Source organism: Nasonia vitripennis (assembly GCF_009193385.2).
Source record: "Nasonia vitripennis strain AsymCx chromosome 2 unlocalized genomic scaffold, Nvit_psr_1.1 chr2_random0001, whole genome shotgun sequence".
Classification (NCBI taxonomy): Eukaryota; Metazoa; Arthropoda; class Insecta; order Hymenoptera; family Pteromalidae; genus Nasonia; species Nasonia vitripennis.
Window position 1 is genome coordinate 156,144 of NW_022279607.1, and position 26,600 is coordinate 182,743.

General features: G+C 36.1%; 2 protein-coding genes across 2 annotated transcripts in view; both read left to right on the top strand.

Annotated features, from left to right (window-relative positions):
• Positions 1-26,600, top strand: part of LOC100120658 (S-adenosylmethionine decarboxylase proenzyme) — a 231,299-nt gene that overhangs the window by 78,375 nt on the left and 126,324 nt on the right. The window contains exon 3 of the mRNA XM_031923904.2: positions 20,079-20,205. Within this exon, the coding sequence (XP_031779764.1) occupies positions 20,079-20,205 (127 nt within the window). The remainder of the gene's footprint in view (positions 1-20,078; positions 20,206-26,600) is intronic.
• LOC116416226 lies at positions 214-4,556 on the top strand. Its single transcript, XM_031923905.1, has 5 exons — positions 214-2,432; positions 2,579-2,750; positions 3,183-3,384; positions 3,466-3,565; positions 3,643-4,556. Exons 1-4 carry the CDS (start codon positions 2,371-2,373, stop codon positions 3,513-3,515), a joined length of 486 nt encoding a protein of 161 aa, XP_031779765.1. The 5' UTR covers positions 214-2,370; the 3' UTR covers positions 3,516-3,565; positions 3,643-4,556.

The window sequence follows — 26,600 nt, forward strand, 5'->3', positions numbered from 1 at the left end:
ACCAGTCACATGCGCTAAGGAAGTCCCTTAGCTTCTCAGCACAAATTCCTTTGTAGTTTCTGTAGGTGTATGTAGCAGGTACGTGGCGTGGAATCTGTACGTCGAGTGTGGCCGTGATCAGGTCATGTCCGTTGATGAAAGTAGTGTCAGTCTTCCAGTGTGAGAGCAGGCGATCCTGCTCATCAATCAAGCATAGGTCAAGCCAGGTGTCAGAGTCCTGTCTGTGATGGGTTGCACCATATGGTACAGAAATAAGGGAGTTCTCATCAATGAAAGCCCTGATGAAATTTGCGTCTTCAGATGAGGAAAGCTGATCAGCATTGAAATCTCCCATGATGACCTTCGTGGAGTAGTTGTGCATATGCATTGTTAGTTGTTCGATGAAGTTAGATCCTTGGATAAAGGGTGAGTGAGGAGGGCGATACACAACTCCCACGAAGATGGGCAATATTCCCTTAGATGTGATTTCACAAAAAAGATACTCTGGCTTACCCGGCTTGCCCGACCATTCGCCGTCAGATGATGAGATAACGCTAGCAGTCAGTGAATGATGAATGTAGAGGGCCACACCTCCACCGTTCCTGTTTCTGCCCCGTCTGTACAAAGTGTAATCATCCAGTGAAGGGATGGATAGTATCTTGTCACTCAGCCAGGTCTCAGTTACAGCCACTACGTGAAAGGGGGGACGAGTGGACAAGAAGAACCTGATCATCTCAATGTGACCCGTAAGGGAGTTCGCATTGAAATGACAGACCCTAAGACCCTCAGACAGAGACACCTTGGAGGCAGATGTCGATGAGATGAATGATTTAGATGGTGGTTTTGGCGGGATGATAGGTGTGTGTCTTAGTGTGTGATGTCCATGCTGGCTGTTGGCGGCGTTCGGGCCAAAAAAGCCTCAAGATCAGCATCGGTGGAGATCATAGTGGCCCGCTCACTGTCCTCGCCAGAACGGATGTAAATTCTCCCATCCCTCACGAAGGAACGGCAACCTTTTCTCCTCTTCGCCTCAAGCCTGGTCTTGATGCGCAACTTATGGATGTCTGGAGGAAGCAGCTCGTTAATGTTGACAAGTCCCTGGTGATCTGGGTAGAGAGCTTTCGCTTCCTCCAGTAGTGCATCATCGAGTTCGCTGGTATGAAGTTTACGCTTCCTGGCTTTGGCCACTATGATGGAGCGGGCCAGCGCACTGGAGGAGAGAGTGACAGCTAGGGGTGGAAATCTGCTGTCACCTTGGGCGTTGATGGTGTTAGCGTCGAGTCTCCCCATGGTTCTGACGCTTGCAACATCCCGCCTTAGGACCGTGGGGTCCAGTGCAGCCAAGACGGTAAAGGCCAGGAGATGCAGTGACGTCTCCTGGGTGTAGGCTAGGCCGGAGATCACCACCACATTATTCGCAGAGCGCTCCTGCTTCCTCTTAACCTCAGCCAGTTCACTGCGGAGGTTTTTGATCTCCTCGGAGGCAGGAGCACTGCTGATGTTGTGCTGCTCTGCGGGACTCCTTGACGACAGCTCTTGATATTGAGCCTGCAGCTCGGAGATGGAGGACTCGACATTGGTAAGTAGAGAAGGATATAAACAATATTCTAGAACCTGTGGGGACCAGGCAACAGTCCTTCCGAACTGCTGCCCGGTCCCCGCAGACTACATATTTTATACTGTCCGTGAATACATCTATATACTAACAAAATGCAAAACAAACATTTATAGACAAATACCCATACCCCATCAAGTGGCGCGGTAGCGCCACGAAGGCGAGTTTGAAAAGCAGACGAAGCCGCGGCGCCGCTACACTATTTACTTCTATATTGGCGTTCGGATTTTATAGTATCGTAAAAAAATGCATATTATTACTGTTTTCTATTAAATTATTGAATCATTAGCATGTTTTTGTGCTAAACTATGATTCTACCAAGAATATTGGCAAAAAAACTGTTTCATTTTCAAAATAAATGGATGTGTAATTCTCGAATGCTCAAATCATCTCTTTATTCCCCAGACAAAAATGTTAGGACCGTTAAGTTTGATTATTCATTATTGCTTTTTTGTCATTTAACCTGCTGTAAAAATTGTAGCTTTTATCAAGTGGCTTATGTTTTATTACGATTTCCATTAAAAATATTAGTAAATATTTATGTAATTATTATGATGAACGATGTGTGATTTTGCGATTCTCCAGACCGAAAAACGTTAGGACCGTGAAGTTTGTCACTTATGAGCTATATGTATTGGATATTGCTTTCCCACACACTTCTATCATATCAAGTGGCGCGGATTATTATGCTAGTCATTGTATCCAGTATCGCATCTTTACAATAGATAACAATTTTATCTATTAATTAAAATAAATTGTTTTTTACTAAGAGGATTATGGCGTCCTTTTTTACAACAAATGAGGAAATGTTGCAGTTTGAAGATCGAGATGCGACCACGTAAGTAATTTTAGAAATTATATTTTTGAGGTTATGTTTTTTCAATTAAATTATGTTATCTATATTGTTATCGTTCTTTTCTTACTTTTTTCTTTCAAAAATAATATAAAATGAATAAAAAACAAAATGTATTTTATTTTTTGCAGAAGTATGATAGGTTATGTCGATTTCATTACGGCACCTGCTCCATCTGGCAAAGAAAATACTCCTTTGTTAAAATTCACTTTAACAAATGGTAGTAAAAGAATTGACATTCTCATATGGGACGATGACAATGACCTTATCAACAAATATCAGAAGGACATATGTATTAATAGGGTAAATATCGTATATTATCATTTTACATACATATGCCATAAAAGACGTGGACTTTAACTGAAAATAGCATTCATCGCTGTATACATTGTTTTTACTAGAATATTGCATTTTAATAATGATTTTACGTTTTGTATACCTAATTGTACTTATTTAAATCAAGTATTAATTTAGACACATTAAGTTTTTTCATGTACTTAAAGTATAACAAACATACTGTGGAAAAAGTATACTAATTATTTCATATTAAATATTCCATTTGTACAAAATTCATAATTTTAGTAAAGCTTCAAATAATTTTTGACACACTTTCGCACATTTTAGGTACATGTCTAAATATTCTACTTCTCTGTGATAAATTAAGTGATTATAAAACTTTTGAAAACAACGGTATTTTATGGAAATGCGTCATTTGAAATGTTTTTATATTTATAGATTATCAATATTAATGGTGGTCACTGTCGTGCAACAAAGTCAACAAAGTTCCATCAAGACAACAACCTCGTACCGTTTGAAATATTAGTCAAGGAAAATACCACAATCCATTTCTTGGGGTATCATACATTGAAGAGTTCAGCGACAGAACAAGTGCAAAAAGTCTCTTTTGATACTATCCACAACATAGAAGGACTAGTTGGTAAGGATATTGTGTACCGTGTTCTATGATTTTTACCTGTCGTTACTAAAACATACACACGGATACATATATTTTTTTCAGAAATTTCAGGTTATATTAGGACCCCATTTTCCTTAATGAAAATAAATTAAACTTGAGTTAGGTGATTCTGTTACAGTAACAGGGACAGTGAAGGGGCAAGGTTTGTCCTTATATATTTCTATTACTTTTTCATATATTTTAATTTAATATTGTTCATTAAGTCTAGTTTTTTTTTAGATTCCCTCGTCACAGTTTTCTGTGATAGTATGGATCAGGTAAAGTTAGATCCTGAAGCTGTGCCAATGACCGCAGAAAAGCTTCAACGGGGATGTAGACCAGTTAAACGGATTAGACCACAATAGAAATTTTATGTGCTATTATAGAAGATCATCAATCTTTATTTTATTTTTTTAAGTAAATATTTTTAGTTTTTTGTTAAAACAGATTTAAATAATAATGCAGTAATTCACTGTGCAAGATTAAGTATTAAAATACTTGTGTTCAACAAAGCAAAATAGTTCCTAAATATAAAAGATCAGAGATTTATTTATAGTTAGACTAATTACATTTAATGGAGTGCGTGTCAAAATAATACTAATTATGTATAAAAGATATGTCAGACACTTATAATTAGTATTATTTATCTTTAAAAGATGTATTAAATTGTAACTACGACACTATGATACATGATAAAATGTATTAGTGTTCATGTGCAGACGTATTCTGCTATTCCATATGTGCTTTTAAGATTCTAAAGTTTATTGATACATAAAGATCATTTTATTATAACTTTTGTAATGATACGACTTAGCTTGAATTAAAAGTTCAGGAAATATTTTGTTAGAGTGAGACGAAAGACCAATTTCAGTAAAATATATAGTGTAAAAGCAGTTTTCAATGTAACTACGATATTATTATGATAAAAAAAATTTTATTATAACTATTGTAATGATATGACTTAGCTAGAATTAAAATTTTATGGAAATATTTTGTTAGAGTGAGACAAAAGACTAATTCTAGTAAGATGTATAGTGTAAAAGCATTTTTCAATGCAACTACGATATTATTATGATGAAAATGTCATACTTTAATGTTATAAGATGTTAAATCTTTGATTTCATGTACTTTCATACTTTTATATTATTACATGTATTACAATATTAGAAAAAAGACATTTATTATTTTTATAATACAAAAAAGTATATGAAACAAATAAAATTAGAAAGTATGTATTAGGATTGTTTTTGAAAGAAAATTTTCTGAAAGGAAAATTAAAATGTTATAAAAATTGATTCATAAATAAATGTATTCTAGGTATAAAAATTGTTTTGCTGTTGTTTGTGTGTGTGTGTGTGTGTATGTGTGTGTGTGTGTGTGTGTGTGTGTGTGTGTGTGTGGGTGTGTGTGTGTGTGTGTGTGTGTGTGTGTGTGTGTGTATATATATATATATATATATATATATATATATATATATATATATATATATATATATATATATATATATATATATATATATATATATATATATATATATATATATATATATATATATATATATATATATATATAAAACATTATAGTAAATTTATTTATACTCCATAAAAGGGTATTGTTTCATTAGAAATAATTTACGTATATGAAATATTTATCTTATTTTTTATTGACAACTTATTTTACAACATGATTGAAACAAATCAAATTCTTTTACTCAAATGTAGGTATATTTAACACTGGAGGTTTAAACACTTTTGTGATTGGAAACATATGTGCTATAACATGCTTCTTCAATTTTTTTTTTTGATAGTATATTTCTTATTACAATAATCACCAGTGTATTCTATTTGAAATGGGTAGATAAATGTCTTTTTAAAGTATCTTGTCTCGTATAAGCTTTGTCACAAATCTCACAAATGTGTTGACGTATATTATTATGAATCAATTTATGTTCTTCTAAGTGACTTTTTTGAGAAAATGGCTTTTTGCAATCACTACAATAATGCATTTTTAATTTTGTATGGGTATTTTCGTGGATTTTTAATTGGTATCTTCTCATAAAAGTTTTATGACATGTTAAGCACTGATAATTTTTTATATTTTAATGTGTTTTCACATGTTCATTAAAACTCAAAAAGAAATGAAATCTCTAAAAAAAAACTTTTAACAAAAGTAAAAATGTTAGGCAAGTTTGATGTTTTGCGTATCATTATGCATGTAAATAACATAATGTAACACAATAACATATTTTTTGTTTACAATGAAATTACAGATAAAAAAGAAATGAGATCTATAATAAAAAAGTCAAGTTTATTACCATAATATTTCAATTATTTACAAACAACACTCAGTATCTTGAGTCTTGTTTGTAAATAATTGATCAATACATGTTAAGTTTAAATTATCAATCAGTCGACTGATTCCTTAATGAAAACTAATAAATTTTTGTTTGCTATGGTATGATTGAAATATTATAGTAATAAACTTGACTTTTTTATTATAGATCTCATTTCTTTTTTATCTGTAATTTCATTGTAAACAAAAAATATGTTATTGTGTTACATTATGTTATTTACATGCATAATGATACGCAAAACATCAAACTTGCCTAACATTTTTACTTTTGTTAAAAGTTTTTTTTTAGATATTATAGGTCGATGAAGTTCTACAATAAAACTGATATATATATATATATATATATGAAAAAATTTCTCAAGAAGTGTAGTTTTTTATGCCATTAGGTGTTTTTTGAAAAAAATTAATTTAACCTCAAAAAAACTGTCTAAAGTGAGGCATCTCGCAAAAAAGTGCCATTTTTTAGTCAAAAATAATCGAAAAAAATATAATTCTTCAATAATTTTGACCAAATTACTCATTAAAAGTATTTTGGGAGTCGCTGAACAAGAATCCGATGTCAAATTTCAAATTCAAAATGGCGGATCCAAGATGGCGGACATTTTTTTTCTTACTGTTGACCCATTTCTACTAAATTCTGTATGTTGGGGTTTTTGGGATCGCTGATTAAGATTTCGAATTCGAATTTCAAATTCAAGATATTTGATCCAAGATAGAGGATCTTAATTTCGAATTGCTGAATGCAGATCCAAAATGACGGACAGATAATTTCTTATTATTGGCTGTATTCTACAAAATTTTGTAAACGGAAGTTTTTCAGGTCTCTGATAACGAATTTGAGCTCAGGTTTCAAATTCAAGGTGGCGGATTCAAGATGGCGGACATTGCTTTTTTATTATGGATCTGAGATTAAATTAACGACATATTTTTATTTCCCTCCAATGTATAGAATTATTAAATTGATTCAATTCAAATTTTTGTAGCGCTTTATTCTCAAATCAGTATCGACAGTCCTTGTCAGGATAGTCGGCTTATTGAGATATTGGGTGCTCTTCAACATCGGCGTACTCTCAATAGCAGTCCTTCTTAGGATAGTTATTGAGATTTCTTTTCAGGTTCAATAACAAAATTTGTGGTTTATATTCAACAGTCCTTTTTAGGATAGTTGATCAATTTTCCACAAATTTTTGTGACCCTTTATTCTCACATCAATATCGACAGTCCTTGTCAGGATAGTCGGCTTATTGAGATATTGGGTGCTCTTCAACATCGGCGTACTCTCAATAGCAGTCCTTCTTAGGATAGTTATTGAGATTTCTTTTCAGGTTCAATAACAAAATTTGTAGTTTATATTCAACAGTCCTTTTTAGGATAGTTGATCAATTTTCCACAAATTTTTGTGACCCTTTATTCTCACATCAGTATCGACAGTCCTTTTCAGGATAGTCAGTTTTTTGAGATATTGGGCGCTTTTTCTTTGGATATTTATGAATATATTGATCAAGATGGGCGATAAGTTGAGAACAGACAGATGCGTGGATTTGTTTAGGAAACAAATCCACGCATCTGTGGATTTTCACCCGGTGAAAAGGTTCATTATGGAAAAGATCTCCGTAGGGTTTCTGGTGCTCTAATAAAACAATTCCCTAGTTACATCCCGACTGTAGAATTTGTGCGGCTTGTCGAAAAAAGGCTTCTGATTTAAATTCAAACGAAATGGGTGAATCTATTCAAGCCAATACAAGTGCTTCTGATGAATCGTATAATGCTGATTCTCGTATGTCCAAGAATGAAGAAAACCTTGATTCTAGAGTGTCACCGGAACCAGAAATCGATCCCAAAGAGAAATTGATCTAGAGAAAATGCTAGATGGGCTTAAAACTAAATTTTCATCTTTGGACAGGAACGATCCTCTAAGAGTCAGGATTCTTACTATTGCTCCAAGTTCATGGAGCACGAGAAAGATTGCTAATGAGTTTAATGCTTCAAGATATTTGGTTCAAAAGTCTAAAAGGCTGAAGAGTATGAATGGGGTTTTAAGTGAATCTGTTGCGAAAGCGGGTCGTAGTTTGTCCCAGGAAACTGTGAAAAATATTGAAGAATTTTACAATAACGATATGTACAGTCGAATCATGCCATCAAAGAAAGACGTTGTTTCCGTAAAAAATAAAGATGGCGCAAGAGAAGAAAAACGTAAACGTTTATTATTATTGAATATGAAAGATCTCTATTCTTGTTTTAAAGAAACTCATCCGAAAATCGAAATTTCTTTTAGTAAATTTGCATTTCTAAGACCAAAATACTGTATTCTTCCCGGAGCATCTGGAACGCATTCGGTATGCGTATGCACTATCCATCAAAATATGAAACTAATGTTAGATGCAATAAACCTGAAGCAATTGACTGAAAATACAAGTACTCCTCTTTCTAATTATAAAGATTGCATAGAAAAAATGGTTTGTTCTAATCCAACTTCCGATTGTTACATCAACAAGTGTAATAAATGTCCAGGAACTGAAAAAATTATATCTGTAATAAGTAAACAATTAGAAGATTCCTGTATTTCTGATATAAAATATTCATCGTGGACTGACACTGATAGAGCAACATTAACCGAACAGACATCGAGTGTTGAAGATTATTTATTGGATCTAGACAATAAGCTAAATACTCTGAAAGTTCATTCTTACATTGCTAAGCAGCAGACTCAGTTTATAAATGAAAAAAAAAGAAAATCTTAGCCCTCATGAAGTACTTGTAATGTTTGATTTCTCAGAGAATTATGCTTACGTGTGTCAGGATGCTTCCCAAGCTTTCCATTTCAACAATAATCAATGTACAGTGGTACCTGTGATTTTCTATTACAAAGAAAATAATGACGTTATCCATCAGAGTATGGTTTTTTTGTCTGATAGCCTGAAACATGACACTGCCGCTGTATATGCTATTCAAACGCTATTGATACCAGAAATTAAAAAAAAAGTTAAAAGAGTTCAAAAAATTTATTATTCGACTGATGGCGCTAGGCAACATTTTAAAAATAAATTTCAAATAAACAACTTGATTAATCATAAAAAAGATTTTAATATTCAAGCAGAATGGCATTACACAGCAACTGCACATGGAAAAAGTATGTATGATGGAATAGGTGCTACTTTCAAAAGGTCAGCCTACAAGGCAAGCCTTACGGCAAAACCATCTGAAGCAATATTAACTCCCCAAGCCCTATTCAATTGGGCAAAAAAACATTTTGATAACATATCTATTTTCTACTTTGATAAAGTATTACATGACAAGGTGAGGCGAAAATTGAATCAAAGATATCTTAATTGTGAGAGTGTTCCTGAGATTTCGAAAAACCATGGTTTTATAGTACGAAACAATGGAATTGTTTTGATTAAAAAATTTTCTAATGATACGGAAACAAATGCAAATCACTGGTCACCACAATAATCAAAGAAGTAAAAAATTATTTTGAATTTTGTTAACCTAACCTCAGTTTTGTATTAAGTGAACATTAATATTTTTTTTTACAATCAATATTTTTTAATATCGAATTTTGAATATATTATTCGATGATAAATAAGGAATGTCCGCCATCTTGAATCCGCCACCTTGAATTTGAAACCTGAGCTCAAATTCGTTATCAGAGACCTGAAAAACTTCCGTTTACAAAATTTTGTAGAATACAGCCAATAATAAGAAATTATCTGTCCGTCAGTTTGGATCTGCATTCAGCAATTCGAAATTAAGATCCTCTATCTTGGATCAAATATCTTGAATTTGAAATTCGAATTCGGAATCTTAATCAGCGATCCCAAAAACCCCAACATACAGAATTTAGTAGAAATGGGTCAACAGTAAGAAAAAAAATGTCCGCCATCTTGGATCCGCCATTTTGAATTTGAAATTTGACATCGGATTCTTGTTCAGCGACTCCCAAAATACTTTTAATGAGTAATTTGGTCAAAATTATTGAGGAATTATATTTTTTTCGATTATTTTTGACTAAAAAATGGCACTTTTTTGCGAGATGCCTCACTTTAGACAGTTTTTTTGAGGTTAAATTAATTTTTTTCAAAAAACACCTAATGGCATAAAAAACTACACTTCTTGAGAAATTTTTTCATATATATATATATATATATATATATATATATATATATATCAGTTTTATTCATATATATATCATTATATATATATCAGTTTTATTCACAGTATTCATATATATATATATATATATATATATATATATATATATATATATATATATATCAGTTTTATTGTAGAACTTCATCGACCTATAATATCTAAAAAAAAACTTTTAACAAAAGTAAAAATGTTAGGCAAGTTTGATGTTTTGCGTATCATTATGCATGTAAATAACATAATGTAACACAATAACATATTTTTTGTTTACAATGAAATTACAGATAAAAAAGAAATGAGATCTATAATAAAAAAGTCAAGTTTATTACTATAATATTTCAATCATACCATAGCAAACAAAAATTTATTAGTTTTCATTAAGGAATCAGTCGACTGATTGATAATTTAAACTTAACATGTATTGATCAATTATTTACAAACAAGACTCAAGATACTGAGTGTTGTTTGTAAATAATTGAAATATTATGGTAATAAACTTGACTTTTTTATTATAGATCTCATTTCTTTTTTATCTGTAATTTCATTGTCAACAAAAAATATGTTATTGTGTTACATTATGTTATTTACATGCATAATGATACGCAAAACATCAAACTTGCCTAACATTTTTACTTTTGTTAAAAGTTTTTTTTTAGAGATTTCATTTCTTTTTGAGTTTTAATGAACATGTGAAAACACATTAAAATATAAAAAATTATCAGTGCTTAACATGTCATAAAACTTTTATGAGAAGATACCAATTAAAAATCCACGAAAATACCCATACAAAATTAAAAATGCATTATTGTAGTGATTGCAAAAAGCCATTTTCTCAAAAAAGTCACTTAGAAGAACATAAATTGATTCATAATAATATACGTCAACACATTTGTGAGATTTGTGACAAAGCTTATACGAGACAAGATACTTTAAAAAGACATTTATCTACCCATTTCAAATAGAATACACTGGTGATTATTGTAATAAGAAATATACTATCAAAAAAAAAAATTGAAGAAGCATGTTACTTCTTGACAAATTTTTTCATATGCTCAAAAAATTTTTTTCCCCAAAATTGAAATGGGCAGGGGGGGTCGCTTTTTTGACAAAGAATTCCCCATATATATACATACACATATATATATATATATATATATATATATATATATATATATATATAGTGCATATTGTATATGAAGATATGATAAACAACGTGCTGGAACCTGTGGGGACCGGGCAACAATCCTTCAAACGGCTGCCCGGTCCCCGCAGACTCTAGCTCTACATGAAAATATCGGCTCTATATAGTGCTCTCGGTAGTTTTATAAAAGCTTATATGAGTTATATACGACCATTCTACAAGTATTCAATATTATATGAGAACTTTTTTAGTTCTTTGTGAATATTCTTCTTAGCGAAATTATTATAAATATTATTAAAAACCATTATTATTTACGGAAATTAAAAAATTTATAAAAAATGATCTATTTATAGTATTTTAATTCAAGTTTATAAGTATTAGATGGGAATTTCATCACGTTCTTAAAGTCATGAAATTTACATGGATAGATTATTGCCAAACGGCAACTATGTGTCCTGGATTTGATTAATTTGAATAAAAACATATTATATTCCTATTTTTATTATCATCCAGACTTAATCAAACAGCTGTTCGTTGGCTCTGGAGAAGTGAGCTCGACAGGCTGTCAGCTTTTCTGCGCTATGCGCCTGTGCGTGTTTTGATCTTTTCGAAGCCGCTTGAGGACCTCCGCGAACCGCGATATTTTGCTCAGATCGACTTTTCGGACATTATTACGCAATGATAGCGACTACGCGATGTAGCTACAAGTGTCAGTTATATAATCAGAAGTGCTAGTGTGGCGCCCGTATCTGTTTTGAGACATAACCTCCGCTCGGCTCCCCGCGACCTCGCACGCTGATCCTCTGTTCACGGTTCTTCGTTTATGAGACAGTAGGAAAAGTATTTAAAAGTGATGCACCCGTAATGGCACTGACGATGATATACGTGAGTGTCATCCCATCAAGGTGTGCTGCAATATAGGAAGATACGTAACTCCAGTAAGAAACTTGAGATTTTGGCGTTTGAAGGTTATCCCTTGTATTTCTGACTGCTCCTGCTGATTCTACTGATGTACTGATACATTCTTCTTGATAGATACTGTCTGGATAAAGATTAGCCATTACACAAGATTGATAATAGATTTTTCGTTATTCTCGTGTTTATTATGTTTACAACAGATCTTTATCGTGTTATGTGCAGTGAAATAAGTATCTATGTGACTGTGTGATCTGTTTTTAGAGTGGAATCAATGTTGTAATCCCTATGTCTCCTACTGGTAGCTATGTGACATTGCTATCAGAAGACAGAAATAATTTAAGTACTAGATTCGTTCAATATTGGAGATTAGACAGTTCAGTTCTGTCCGGAACTATCCGAAGCGCATGCTGCAGTATGTCTATATTTAGTGAACTAGACTGTCCAGTTCATGTCCAATCTCAATAATCGAACAAACCGTATTTATGTCACGCCTATCCGTGGCATAGTAGTCCTTTATTGCAACTTGCATGTCGCCATCCCTACGCTCGGGTGCTAACCTCACGATGCAAAAAAAGACTGCGAATGCCACGGATAGGCGAGTCAGCGGATTTATGCTAGTCAGTGCTATGACATATCGTACGATACACGCGTCATAAGTCGATCTTCATGGCACAGCGTTAAGCGCACTCGCTACGCTCGGGCACTTGGTACACAATATACTATTTTTAGTTTTTATGATAATAGTTTATAAATAAAAAGAAAAAAAATTTAATAAATAAAAGATACAAATACGTACAAAAGCGAAATAAAATGCAATGTACTTTACAATAAAACATGAAAATTTCAGAAATAATTCATTGTATGTTAAATTTCTTACTTTTTATTACTTGCTATATATTGTGTGGTGCATGCTTACTTTTTCTGTATTAAAAAATTATCATTAGTTGTGGTGCAAAAAAACAAATTATATAAAGCAAAACAAAATTATTACATTAAATAAAAAAAAATGCTGGCACAAATATTATGCAAACAACATCAATGACAGATTATGGAAACCGCTTTATGTCAATTATGTCTATCACATGCTCTATCTCATACGCTTTTTTATAACTTTCTACATTTATTGTAGTCCACGCTTATTTTTATTATACTCCTATATTATTGGAAGTTGTTCTACAAGAAAATGTGTGCATATTTGCATATATCCAACAGAAATATACAAAATTATAAGATTTTATCAAGAAAAAAAAAGAATGTGTGGTATATGCTAAAGTGAGTTGTAGACGCTTTGAAAAACCTCTTCAACGGAGTTGAAAAGAGTACAAAATGGAAATAGAAAAATAGTTTTTTTAGTTATGCAAAATTTTTGTAAGTCAAAATTTTTATTATTATACCGCATGTGCAGTAAAAAATTATATATTTATAAAAAAAAAATATTTTACAACAAAATAAAATGTGCAAAAAAACTACAGTCATGACCGTTGCGTCTCTAATAATTGACAAGAAAGCACGGTTCTGATTGTGTTCATATTCTATCGCTTTTTAAAAGTGGGACGCCATCTATCGGCTAATTTTTGTTAAGATAGATGGCGCCATTATATAATTCCACCTGTCACGTGACACAAGCAGTAGACCCCACAATTCGCAATTTCTGGCTACGACATCCCCTTAAGGCTCCTTCGCTTGTTGTCACAAATTATCTTCTTAAGTTTCCACTAAGCGTCCTTCATTTCCAGCTCTCGAGTTTTTACTATATTCTGACCTCTACGGTCTTATAATATTTCTTCTTCGTTCGCTGTTCTTTCCTCTTAGTTCGGTGGCACTCGCCGCGGGTACTCTCAACCTTCTTGTCTTACCAGTATACTCGTGGTCGTCTCTGATTTGGTACCCTTCTTGTCATGGCGGCATCGCAGGCTCGTGTGATGTTACTCATCACCTGCTCAACTGTTATTTTCTGAGCAAGACATCTGTATGTCGTACAGTGACAGCAGAAATATTTCCGTGTGTGTGCTTTTGTTCTTTTTTTTTATGTGGTGTAGGCAAAGCAAGCTCTGCGCAAGTGGCCCTCCGACACTGGATCCCCACAGGCACCATCGTTAAACAATACTTCCGTGGGGCCCGTTAACTAGCCTAGTTGGCTTCTCCTTGAAAGTTTGACATTTCCATACATCCCCCATCCACCAAGGTGATTAGGGGTCCAGAATCAAACGTGTCTTCTTTATTATGCATCCTACAGCCGTCTGCTTCCTGCAGTATCGTCCGGTCGTCTACTTCGGGCAGCATCGTTCGGTCGTCTACTTCGACAAGAGTACCTCTAAGGAGCACTTAGAGGTACTCGACCTTAGCTCCTACGTTCCTCCGCATCGGGTAGGGGGGTGAGAGCTCAACTCTGTGACCTACGTTCCTCTGCATTAGTTCGAGGAGTGCCTAGAGATTCTCGACCTAAGCTTCTACGTTCTTCTGCATCGAGCATGGGAGTGACAGCTTTACTCTGTGACCTAGGTTTCTCTGCATCATGATGCATTATTTACTGCGTACCAACCATCCTCCATCGTCAATATAGCTGTCGTAATTGACTCAAGTGTCACTCTGGTCTGAAAATAACACTCGAGTTTTTCTCGCTCTATTAGGTATCGCGAACAGTCACAGAAGATCGTTATCTTCGTTAGCGCCTAAACAGACTGGGCAATTTGGACGGTCCTTTATTTTAAATCTGTGTAGGTCCGCCCGAAAATATCCGTACCCCGTCAAAAACTGTGTGAGGTAGCTATTGACTTCCCCACGCCCTCTTTGCATACACTTCTCTATTCTTGGTATGAGTCGATGTGCTCATCGCCCCTGATTACTGGAATCTTATCTTTTTGCCGCTCTGTCATTCTCCATGTCCTTGCAGAATCTCAGATTTTATCTTGCGTGTTGTCGTTAATCCGTCTTTGTCTCAAATATGTCTTTTCGCTCCATTCCTAAAAAGTCAATAGGCGGCATGCCTGCTATGATGCGGATATCTATCTAAAAATAAATTATCTAATGACAATTTACCCAAACCTTTTATCTCAATTACAATTGATCTAATCAACAATTTATATAAAACAGTTTATCTAATTTACAATCTGTCTAAAATGGGAAATTTCCGATTTTAGTCGAATAGTTCGTTAGATAAATTGTTTTAGATTATTCTCAATAAGATAAATTGTTTTAGATTATTGCCAATAAGATAAATTGTTTTAGATAAATTTTTATTTAGACGATTTGTTCAGACGCTCTCTGCCGAGCAAAGGGTCAAAGACGTGAACGTGGCGACTGTATGACCCCATTTTTTTTATTTTAGCAATTTTATATATTTTTTTGTGATTTTTAGAATTTTTTATATTTTTTGTAGTAAGCAAGTACTTTAAATTTCTAATTTACTGAAATTTAAGTTAACTTCACGTAAATAATAATATTTGTAATAAAATATTTTAAATTTCGCTTTGCGCTCTTTTTCATCTAAAACCCAAGCGAGTCTAATTAGGTAGACGATGGATTTTTGTTGTCTTCTCAAAAATACAAAATAAACTCCGACATCACTGATTGACTTTAAATGGCACAGAAATGTCTCTGTTACTACAGATCATTCTAGTACAAAGTTGTCAATGAAACAGACACACATGCTTTAAGAAATAACCATACCCACCCCATTACCGTTCTTGGCCTGCGTTAGAGTTAGTTCTAGTACCAAGTTGCTTTAGTGACAGACTCGCATGCTTTGAAAAATAACCATACCCACTCCATTACCGCCCTTGGTTTGTGTTGCAGTTGGTTCTAGTACCGACTTGCTTAACCCAATAACCCAAGTAAAGATGGTGGGTGAGCGTGTGGGTTAAACCCAAGGAGTTAACTCTGATTCAAGGATCTTTGTTTCCGGGATCTGGAAGCTATTGATTAAGTATAGAAAAAAAAAGAAAACTATCCTAATACAGAACTCGAAGGGTAGCTAGTCCATCAGAGTAATGAGTCGCCTCAAAAACTATTATCTACAACAATTTGTCAAAAAACAAACAATTCATCTAAAACAATTTATCTAATTACGATTTACTTAAAATAAAAAAAAAATTTAATTTTTAGTCGAATTGTATATTAGATGAACTGTTTAGATTAACTAAAAATTAGATAAATTGTAATTTGACAAATTATAACTAGTTAAACTATTTTAGATAAATTGTTTTAGATAAATTCTCCTGGTACAATCTAGCTGTCGCTCAAACTGTTCGATCAGTGCATTAAGCGAGGCATAAAGGCTGTATATACGTGTTTACCTGCTACCTTTGTACGGACAAAAACTTCCTCATGAGTCTTCATTTTTTCCTAGAGAGCAGCGTCCCCACTTGCCCAGTTCGCTGCTCTATCAGTATTGCCCGTTTCCCATGATGTCTTGTCCAAATCTTTGTACTGCTCACATATAATGGCTATGTTTAGCTCTGTCTCCCGGGCGAACTGAATAAGTAAGTCCTGTGCACTTACTCACGATGATTTAGATTTAACTAAAGTATCTTCATTGTCTTTGCTACTTAACTTCTCCCCTGCAGTCTTGTAGACTGGGCCTGTATAGCTACCAGCTGCATGATCAAGTTTCCCTTCAGCGCCTCTCTCCTGACAGAGTACGCAGTTCGGTTGACTGTTACAGCCTTTTGCTTTGTGTTCCATGATCCCACATTTGTAGCAACAGTAACTTTGATCTTGTGTTGTGGTGCACTATTTGTCAATATATCCACATTGATAACATCTTAGCGGCCGTGCAGACTACCTATTTTATTTTAATTTTCTGCTTTGCTATCACCTGTTTAGCCATTGCCGCTGGCATTTTAATGATCGCGGTCTGTGTATCACTGTATGTGTGTCGCACCCATTTTATTGCCGTTTCCTCTACTGCAAACGTTTCACAACTTTGAAATTCCCTTTGTTGTGCTTCCATTATATCAATCTTGGTTGTTAATGTATAGAGATTCTCTATTTTGAAGACCACTTGCTCTTGCAGAGTTCTTACTTCGGCATCTGTTTTTACGATTAGGGTGTCAGGCCGCGCAGGTTTCGACCTTGGTAGTCTCTGGTCTTTTTGATTTTCGGGCACCGTGGCCCTTTTACAGCCTTCTTGATTTTTCTTTTCTTACCGCCTTTCATGGTTGTTCCGTGACTTGAGTGGCAGATGCGTTCTGAGGACTTCCCGGGTCGACTACGCTCAGTCTTCTGCCCCGCAGACTTGGGGTAGTCTGTGTCTCCTTTCTCTCCATTCCTTATCGTTGGCACTGTAGCAAACCGTCATCCACAAAGCAGAGAGTTCTAAAGCTGGCTCTTATGCCCCAAGCAAGATCTTTGATCTGCTTGTGCGGATTATTCCTGTCTCTGACGAAATTGACTAGTTTATCAATTTTGCGCCCAGCCGATCCAGCCATACGCTTCTATATTCCAAGCAGGTACTCCTTTCTTCGTTGCAGTTGATTTCTTCAACAGCCATCTCACATTTGTAGCTATGTTTCCATCAGAGGCTAAGCAAAAAACCTCTGTATTTGGCTTGTGAGTTTGACCCCCCCCCCCCCCCCCCGAAGCCATGAAGTCACCCGATCGGAAGTGGCGGCGAAACTTGGCTTTGTCGCCTTATTCGCTTGGGATAGTTTTATTGTAAACTCACTTTTATTTGTGCTTTACCATCCGACACGTTAAGGATGCCTCTACGCGTCGATGAGCATTCCCCTATCTGCCACTCAGGGATCGTGCCACATACGGGGTATCAGCATTCTCGCACAGGTGTGTATGTGTGTGTGTGTGCCTTTTGTTTCTCTCTTGGAGAAAGAGGCATAAGGGAAAATCTTAGAAAAACCATAGTATGACTTTGCTTATGGGGTCGTCGAAACAGCCCCATTCCTAATGTCAGCCGTGTGTCAGATTCACACCGACTGAACCCAACCTTACGGCCAGGTGAAAAATTACCCAGCCGTAAAAAGGAACGTCCTCTTTGCCTTTATCCATTCTCAGTAAAAGTGTCTAGCTCCATCGTCTATGCCCCTGAACCCCGCATTACCACCTTCAAGCAATGCTTCGCGGGGGGGGGGGGGGGGGGAGTCTGTGAAACTTTTGCCCGCTTCTGGTTGATGTAGTCGTCATCGCTATAATCATCCTTAATTTTCTGCGTCACACACACACACACACACGCACATACGCAGCCTCTTAGTCTTCTTCTATCTTCTTCATCTTTTCTGACTTTCTTGAGAATGTCTGCTGCATAGTTGCTAACTGCGCACCATCCATCCTCTGAAGTCAGCATGGCCGTCATAATCGACTCAGGAGTTACTCTGATCTGAAGATAACTCTTAAGTTCTCCTCGATCCTGATTTTATCATGAGCACTCGCAAAAGACGTGCTCAACATCCTCTGTTGCATCCAAACGTATTGGGCAGTTCTGACAGACGTCTAGTTTGAACCGGTGCACTTCGCCTGTATACGGTAGTCAACTTTCGTGCATACGATTTCACCCACATTGCATCTGCCCATATTGGGGCTCCGTATAGCATAATAGATGTGGTTACACTGGCTAAAAGTAACCTTCGCTTCTGAGTTGGCATTCCTACATTTGGCATTAATCGCGATAGAGCAGCGCCAACTTTTGCTGCTTTATCACTGACTATTTCCAGATGTTGTTTAAAACTTAGTCTTGCATCGATGATGATACTCACGTATTTTATGGTTGTTTGAGAAGCGATCTCATGTCGATCCACCGTTAGTGTAATTTTCTCCATATTTTTCCTACTAGAAATTACAATAACTTCCGTTTTGTGACTGGCTGGTTCCAAACCCGTCTCTGTTAGCCATTCGTTTATTATACGGATTGACTCTTCAGCCATGTCTGTCACCTCTTCTTTATGTTTTGCTACTACCACTACTGCTATGTTGTCAGCGAATCCGACGACTGTTGCTCCTTCAGATAATTATAGCTTTAGTACCCCGTCGTACATGATGTTCCAAGTCAGTGGGCCAAGTACTGACCCTTCGGGGACGTCTCCTGTAACTTCATAGGTCTTGATATCGTCCTCAGTGTTATATAATAAGATTCTATCCTTCAAGTAGTCGGACATCATCCTTCTTATATAGAATGCCATTCGGCCCTGGGGCCTTGTTGTTTCCTACCCTTCTGCAGGCGGCTAATAATTCCTCAATCGTGATCGGTAAAAAGGCCTCTTCATTCACACCTCTTTCAATAACACTTGGCTCTTCCAGTTGCCTAGGGAACAGTGTGGTCACTAACCGGTGTAATAGTTCCGGGCATTTTGGTGGGGGCACGTAGCTTCCTTTAATCTTCCTTATTACTATTTCATAGTTCGACCTCGTCCTGTAATTCCTTAATTAACCGTAGTTTGTTTTCGCGGATTTTCTTCCTAAGACTCCTTTTAGCGTCCTTCATTTCTTGTCCGTGGGCATCTACTATTTACTGGCCTCTACCAGTTTTACAGTATTTCTTCCTCGCCGCCACCCGGGGGACGCGCCACATACGGGTGTCAGGCTTCCCCGCGATGATGTATGTGTGTGTGTGTGCGTGCGTGCGCGTGTGCATGTGGGTGTGTAGATATGTGTGTGTGCGTGTGTGTGATTTTTTTATGAGGCGTAGGCAGAGCAATCCACCAAGGTGATTAGGGGTTCAAGATCAAACTCGTCTTCTTCATTATGCATCGTCCAGCCGTCTACTTCAAGCAGCATCGAGCGGTCATCCTCTGGACAGACTTAACCCCGACACCTACGTTCCTCTGCATTGGGTGGGGAGTCTGGGCTCAACTCAGTTACCTACGTTCCTCAGCATCAATCTGAGCACTTAGAGGTACTCAACCCTCTCTCTCTCTCTCTCTCTCTCTCTCTCTCTCTCTCTCTCTCTCTCTGTGTGTGTGTGTGTGTGTGTGTTTAGAATTCATAAGCTTATCTTCAAATCATATTTTTTGAAAGTAAGCCTTTGTATAAAGAAAATAGCTTAATTTGAGAAAGATATTATACAATTTTAACATGAGAGATCGAAGTAGACATATTTATTTAAAGCAATATGTATGTATCTCAATATTAAAAACGTGTGTTCTAAATACAATTAATAAAATTTCAGCGAGAGCAGTATGTTTGTGTCCAAGCGGAGGCTCATCTTAAAAACTTGCGGTACTACAACACCACTACAATGCCTGGAGCCTTTGTTGGATCTTGTTGAAAGTTACACTGGTTTCGATAAAGTAGAGGTACAAAATTACTTTCATTATAATTTGCAAATGATAGTCCACTAAATATCAAATTCGTATCAACTGTTCTACTAATTACTTTTATAGCACAGTGTGACCTAAGCCCGCCACTGTTTCGCATTCACCCAGGCTTACGCCTGTAAGACAGGAAAAACCTCGGAATCACACTGAAGGAGAATTCCGGGGAAAAAACCTGCTTCGAAACAGCCGGAGTCTTGGGTACTTTTGCCGTTGAAAGTAACTCAGAAACAATCCGAGTGACTTCACCGGGAATCGAACCCACGACCCCTTGAGCGAATATGTTTCGGACGGCTAAAGCGTGCGCCTTAATAAACTGAGCCACTGACGCTCCTGTAATCTACACTATATTAAAATTGTATACTTGGTCGATTTTGTAAAGACCTTCTAAATCTCATAAAAAAGAAAATTAAATCTATTTAACGGTAAAAATGTTCTTTAAACGTAAATCATTCAGGTTATCAAAAAAAGTCTAATCTATTAAAGTTCAATTAGTAAGATAATGAAAAAAATAATAAATCAAGAGGAGCCAAAATGATGGATTTTGCCCCTTGGGATGACTTGCTCTACATTTTGTCTGACGCTCGGAAAACCATATTTTCGGTCCACTTTATAGGCGCCGAAAATGGTCTTTGTTATGCACGTGTTATAAAAAAGAATTTAAAAAATGTCCGTCTGTCCGTCCGGATTTTTTTTTTTTTTGCATTTATTCCACAAAACTTGATGTATTTTATTAATAAAAAACTATGTAATGTTATAGACAGGTACATATGATAAAAATATACATTCCTACTAAAAAACATTTTTAAGATTTGGTCTAGGTAAATTAGAAGCTTTGAAAACAATTTTAAAAAAAGGCGTAATTAATGTATTTTTTTTACATTTATTATAACATAAATATATGTATACACATGGATAAATGAAGATTATTTTAAGATTGATCCAGATAAAAGGGATGCTGCGAATAATTATTTATGTAGATATTTTTTTTTTAAAGCCATCTATTTGATAATATGAAATAACGAATGCTTTATGTATTCATGCATATCATAAGATGTAATCAGTAGATTTGGTCCAGATGAAAGACATGCTTCAAATAGTAATTAGTGCAAGTACGATGTTTCTGTTAAAGCGATGTGTTTGTGAAAATGAAATGACGAATACTTCGTGTATTCATGCACATCATAAGATGTAATCAGTAGATTTGGTTCAGGTAAAAGGGATGCTGCGATTAAATATTTGTGCAGATATGATCTTTTATTAGAGCTCTGTGTTTGTGAATATGAAATGACGAATGCTTTATGTATTCATGCATATCGTAAAATGTAATCAGCAGATTTGGTCCGGATAAAATAGATGATGCGATTAAATATTTGTGCAGATACCAACTTTTATTGGAGCTCTGTTTGTGAATATAAAATAACAAACGCCTTATGTATTCATGCATATCGTAAGATGTAATCAGTAGATTTAGTTCAGGTAAAAGGGATGCTGCGAATAATTATTTGAGTAGATATGATCTTTTTATAGAGATTTGTGTTTGTGGGTATGAATGACGCCGTGTGGTTTCATGCGTATCACAAAATGTAATCTGCAGTTTTGGTCGATATCAAAGGGTTACTGCTAATAATTTTATTGACTTTAAACAAACTGTACACATAAAAACTCTACACAAACATATTTTTCTACATGGAAAATATGTTTTTATTATACTCCGTTATTCTCTACACCGATTTTTTATTATTTTACTACACTACAACACTCTTCACAATCACATAACCTATTGTGAGATGAATTTTACAACAATAGGTTTATACCCTCGTGTAGAGTTTTGCACTGTAGTAAAATAATAAAAAAATGTTGTATAGAATATCCGTGTAGAAAATATTTGTGTAGAATTTTGTCGTGTAGGAAAATACGCTTGCGTGAAGTATTCATGTGTACAGTTCGTTCGGTGTCATTTTATTGTACAGATATGATTTTTCTTTAAAAGCTATGTGTTTGTAAATATGAAATGATGCACATGCATATCAAGATCTGTGATATGCATGTGCGTGATTTCATATTCACAAACACATAGCTGTTGTTTTTCCCAACTTTTTTTATGATTTTCATTCCCGATCTATTGTCTGTTGTATTATGAGACAATAGATCGGGATGAAAATCATATTTATAGAACTAAAAATAAGGAAAAAATTCCAGTTGATAATTCAACAGTTGTACCATATAATAAATTTTTGTTAATGAAATACAAATGTTACATAAATGTTGAATTCTCTGCATCTATTCAGAGTATAAAATGTATCTATAAGTATATTCACAAAGGTAGTGACAGAGCATTTGTCAAAATTCAAAAATGTCAAAATGATGATTGTAATAAAAAAAAATTAATGAAATTACAATTTATGTTAATGGTAGATATCTTAGTCCAATGGAAGCAGTTTGGTGATTAAAAAATTTCTGGTTTGTATTAGAAGTCATAAAGTTAAAAATATGCCTCTACATGAAAATAACAAAAATTATAAGATTTATTATTTGTAATTAGTAAAATTAAAAGTGCAATAAACAATTGGCAAACACCATTAGCATCTTGGTTTGAATTAAATAAAATTGATGATTTTGCAAAATCTTTAAATTATGTAAATATTTCAGAACATTATATTTAATAAGACCTGTTACAATGCCGCTACCCTCAGCGGGTCTTGGGCGTTGTCATCCAGATCGGACGGGTGGGTGCCTATCACCACTACACAGCGCGTCCTTAGGTTGCGGATAGAGGAACAGCCCCTGAGAAAGAGGTTAGCTGCGAATAAATTGAATAAGTAGCCGCGGACAGCCGATAGGAACAGGCGTGGGTGTGATGAGCCCACACTGTCGAACGCATTCATCTAGAAACACTACGCAAGCACCACAACAACAAAAACACTTCATATTATCTCTTATCTCGCAATCTATCTCTTTCATCACACATTACAAAAATGGGCAAAAATCCTGCTGCCGAGGAGGATGCGGGAGCGATGACAACTGCCCCGAAAGGGGATGTGTAGAATGATTCGTCACCTGGTCTTATGCGGTAACGATGCCAGCGAAGGCGCGCTGCCTTGCAGGGGGGCATTAGGATGCGAGAATGAAACCGTAGTGTGTCTGACGACGAATTGACACTGTCCTCGTCAAAGTCGGAAAGCTCTCATACTTAGTTCTAGAGAGGTATGGGGGTTATCACCTCTAGAACGGTGGACTCACGTGGAAGCGCGCGGGTTTAACATAACATCATGGCTCAAAAAAATCCGAACCAAAAGGGACTTAAGGGTCGGAACTTGGAATGTTCGCAGTCTATACAGAGCAGGTGCGTTTAAAGAACTCGAAAAGGAAGCTGATAGGTACAATCTAGATTTGTTAGCAATACAGGAATCGCGGTGGCCAGATGGCGGAGTACTAGCATCGGGTAACTTCACGTACCTGTATGGGGACGGGAGTGGGGGATCTCTAGGCACCGGATTTCTTGTAAGCAAAAGCATCATACATTCGGTTAAAAGTTTCAAATCCGTCAATGATAGGCTCTCGTACATCATTATCGAAGGGGAATGGTATAGATATGTATTTATTAATGTACACTGTCCTACGGAGGACAAAGAAGAAGAAGCTAAGGATCTCTATTACGAAACTTTAGAGCAGGTAATCGACCAGTTCGCGTCTTACGACACAAGAATAGTATTAGGCGATTTCAATGCTAAAATAGGTAGGGAGAAAATGTTTAGGCCTACTATAGGTAAGGAAAGCCTGCACGAAGCCAGCAATGATAACGGTATTAGGGTCATAAATTTCGCGGCGGCAAAAGATCTTATAATCAAAACTACGTGTTTTAAGCACAAGAACATACATAAGGCAACGTGGACATCGCCGGACGGGGCCACACAGAACCAAATTGATCATTTCCTCATTGAAAAAAGACGTCATACTAATGTTCTTGACGTAAGGGCTTACACAGGGGCAGAAGCGACTCGGACCACTTCCTAGTAGTAGCCAAATTAAGAGCTAGACTAGTAGCGAATCAAAATAGTAAGCGAGCAAACAAGGTAGAAAGCTTCGATATTGAGAAACTACGAGATAGAACAGAGCGAATTAGGTACCAGATAGAAATTAATAATAGGTTTCAGGCACTTGAGGAAGCAAACACATCGCCGGAGGGGAATGACGAACCGAATAGCTTATGGGGGGACATCGAAAAAACGGTAAAAGAGGCCGCGAACAAAGTACTGGGTAAAAAAAAAGCCAAAGAGCAAACCATGGTTTGACGAAGAGTGCGAACTCTGGTTTGAAAGGCGCAAAAAGGCTAAATTAGATAGCTTACAAAATAGAAGCGATAGGACCGTAGAAGAGTATTCTAACGTAAGGAAACAGACAAGCGCGATCTACAGAAATAAGAAGCGGGAGTATCAAAAGAATCTTATTAGGAGAATAGAAACTAACAGTAAGGAAAATAACCCCCGCGAAATGTACAGAGGGATTAACGCCATCAGAAAGGGTTTTAGGAGTAGAGCGCAATTGATGAAGGACGAAAACGGGGACCTCGTAACAAATGACAACGAATTACTGTCGCTGTGGAAAAATTATTTCGATAAATTATTAAACGTGCACGAAAATAGCGAAGAATTAGGAGACGAAATTCACACTGCTGAACCCCACGTGGAGGAACCGAGCTACCAAGAAGTAGAGGCCGCGATTAAAAAACTACAAAGCCGCGGGAAATGACTCTATACCAGCTCAGTTACTCAAATATGGGGGCGTCAAGCTCACTTTCAAAATCTATAAACTAGTATGTGCCATCTGGAAAAATGAAACAATACCCGAAAATTGGAAGGAATCTATCATTATACCGATTTTTAAAAAGGGGGATAAGACAGACTGCAATAACTATAGCGGTATTTCACTTTTAGCAACGTGCTACAAAGTTCTGTCAAACGTAATACAAGCTAGACTCACTCCATTCGCGGAAGATATAGTAGGAGATTATCAGTGCGGATTTCGGCGCAACAGATCGACGAGCGATCAAATGTTTACCATAAGACAGTTGTTAGAGAAAAAGTGGGAATTTTGCGAAACCATACACCAACTATTTGTAGATTTTAAAAAAGCGTACGACTCTATTAAGCGAAGCAAAATGTATCAAATTCTAGTACTTCTCGGTGTACCGAAAAAACTCGCGAGATTAATTCAAATATGTCTGAACGGAAGCACGGGAAAGGTCCGAGTAGGCGGTAATGTATCAGAACCCTTCATCATACGCGATGGTTTAAAACAAGGGGATGGGCTCTTTACGGTGCTGTTCAACTTAACGTTAGAGTATGCCGTTAGAAGAATGCAGGTTAGCCAGCTGGGCGCAACGCTTAATGGAACAACGCAGATACTAGGCTACGCAGATGATTTGGATATACTGGGGGATTGTAGGGAAACGGTAGCAAGAAACGCGGAAATCCTCATAAAAGTGGTGGAGTATACAGGGTTAGAAGTGAGTGAATCAAAAACAAAGTACATGATTGTGGATAAGCTAGGCATCTGCAGAGGGGAAGTTCTCAGAGTTGGGAATTTTACTTTTGAAAAGGTTAGCGAATTCAGGTATCTGGGTACGACCATAAATGATAGAAACGAGATTAATGTCGAAATAAATAAGAGACTCCATTCGGGTAATGCTTGCTTCTACGCCGTGAGTAATTTACTTAAGTCGAGGCTGTTGTCTAAAAACGTTAAAATAAGAATATACAGGACAATAATACTGCCGGTGGTTCTGTACGGGTGCGAAACGTGGGCTCTCACTAAGCGGCGGACAACCGTTTTAGGGTATTTGAAAATAAAGTCTTGCGAAAAATATACGGGCCGAAGAAAGATGAGGAAACCGGGGAATGGAGGAGACTACACAATGATGAGTTACACAATCTGTACGCGTCACCAAATATTAACAGAATAATAAAATCGCGCAGATTGGGATGGGCAGGGCACGTAGCGAGAATGGGAGACGACCGTACGGCAGCGCGTGTCATGAAGGGCAGGCCGATGGTAACGCGACCTCTAGGTAGACCTAGACGTAGATGGGAGGACAACGTAAAAGCGGATCTAGTAGAAATAGGACGGGTGGGTGTCGATCGGAGAGGTGCATCTTGGGTGGGGTTGACACAGATAGGGCAGCGTGGAAGGCTTGCGTAGATGAGGCGATGAACTTTCGAGTTCCAAATGCCAGGTAAAAAAAAAATAAAAATATTTAATAAGACAAAAAAATATGTGAAAATAGAAAAAATGGAAAGAAAAATATTACAATTAGTAGATTAAATGTAGTTTCACCTAGAGATATGTCCTGAAAGACATAAATTACAGTACATATA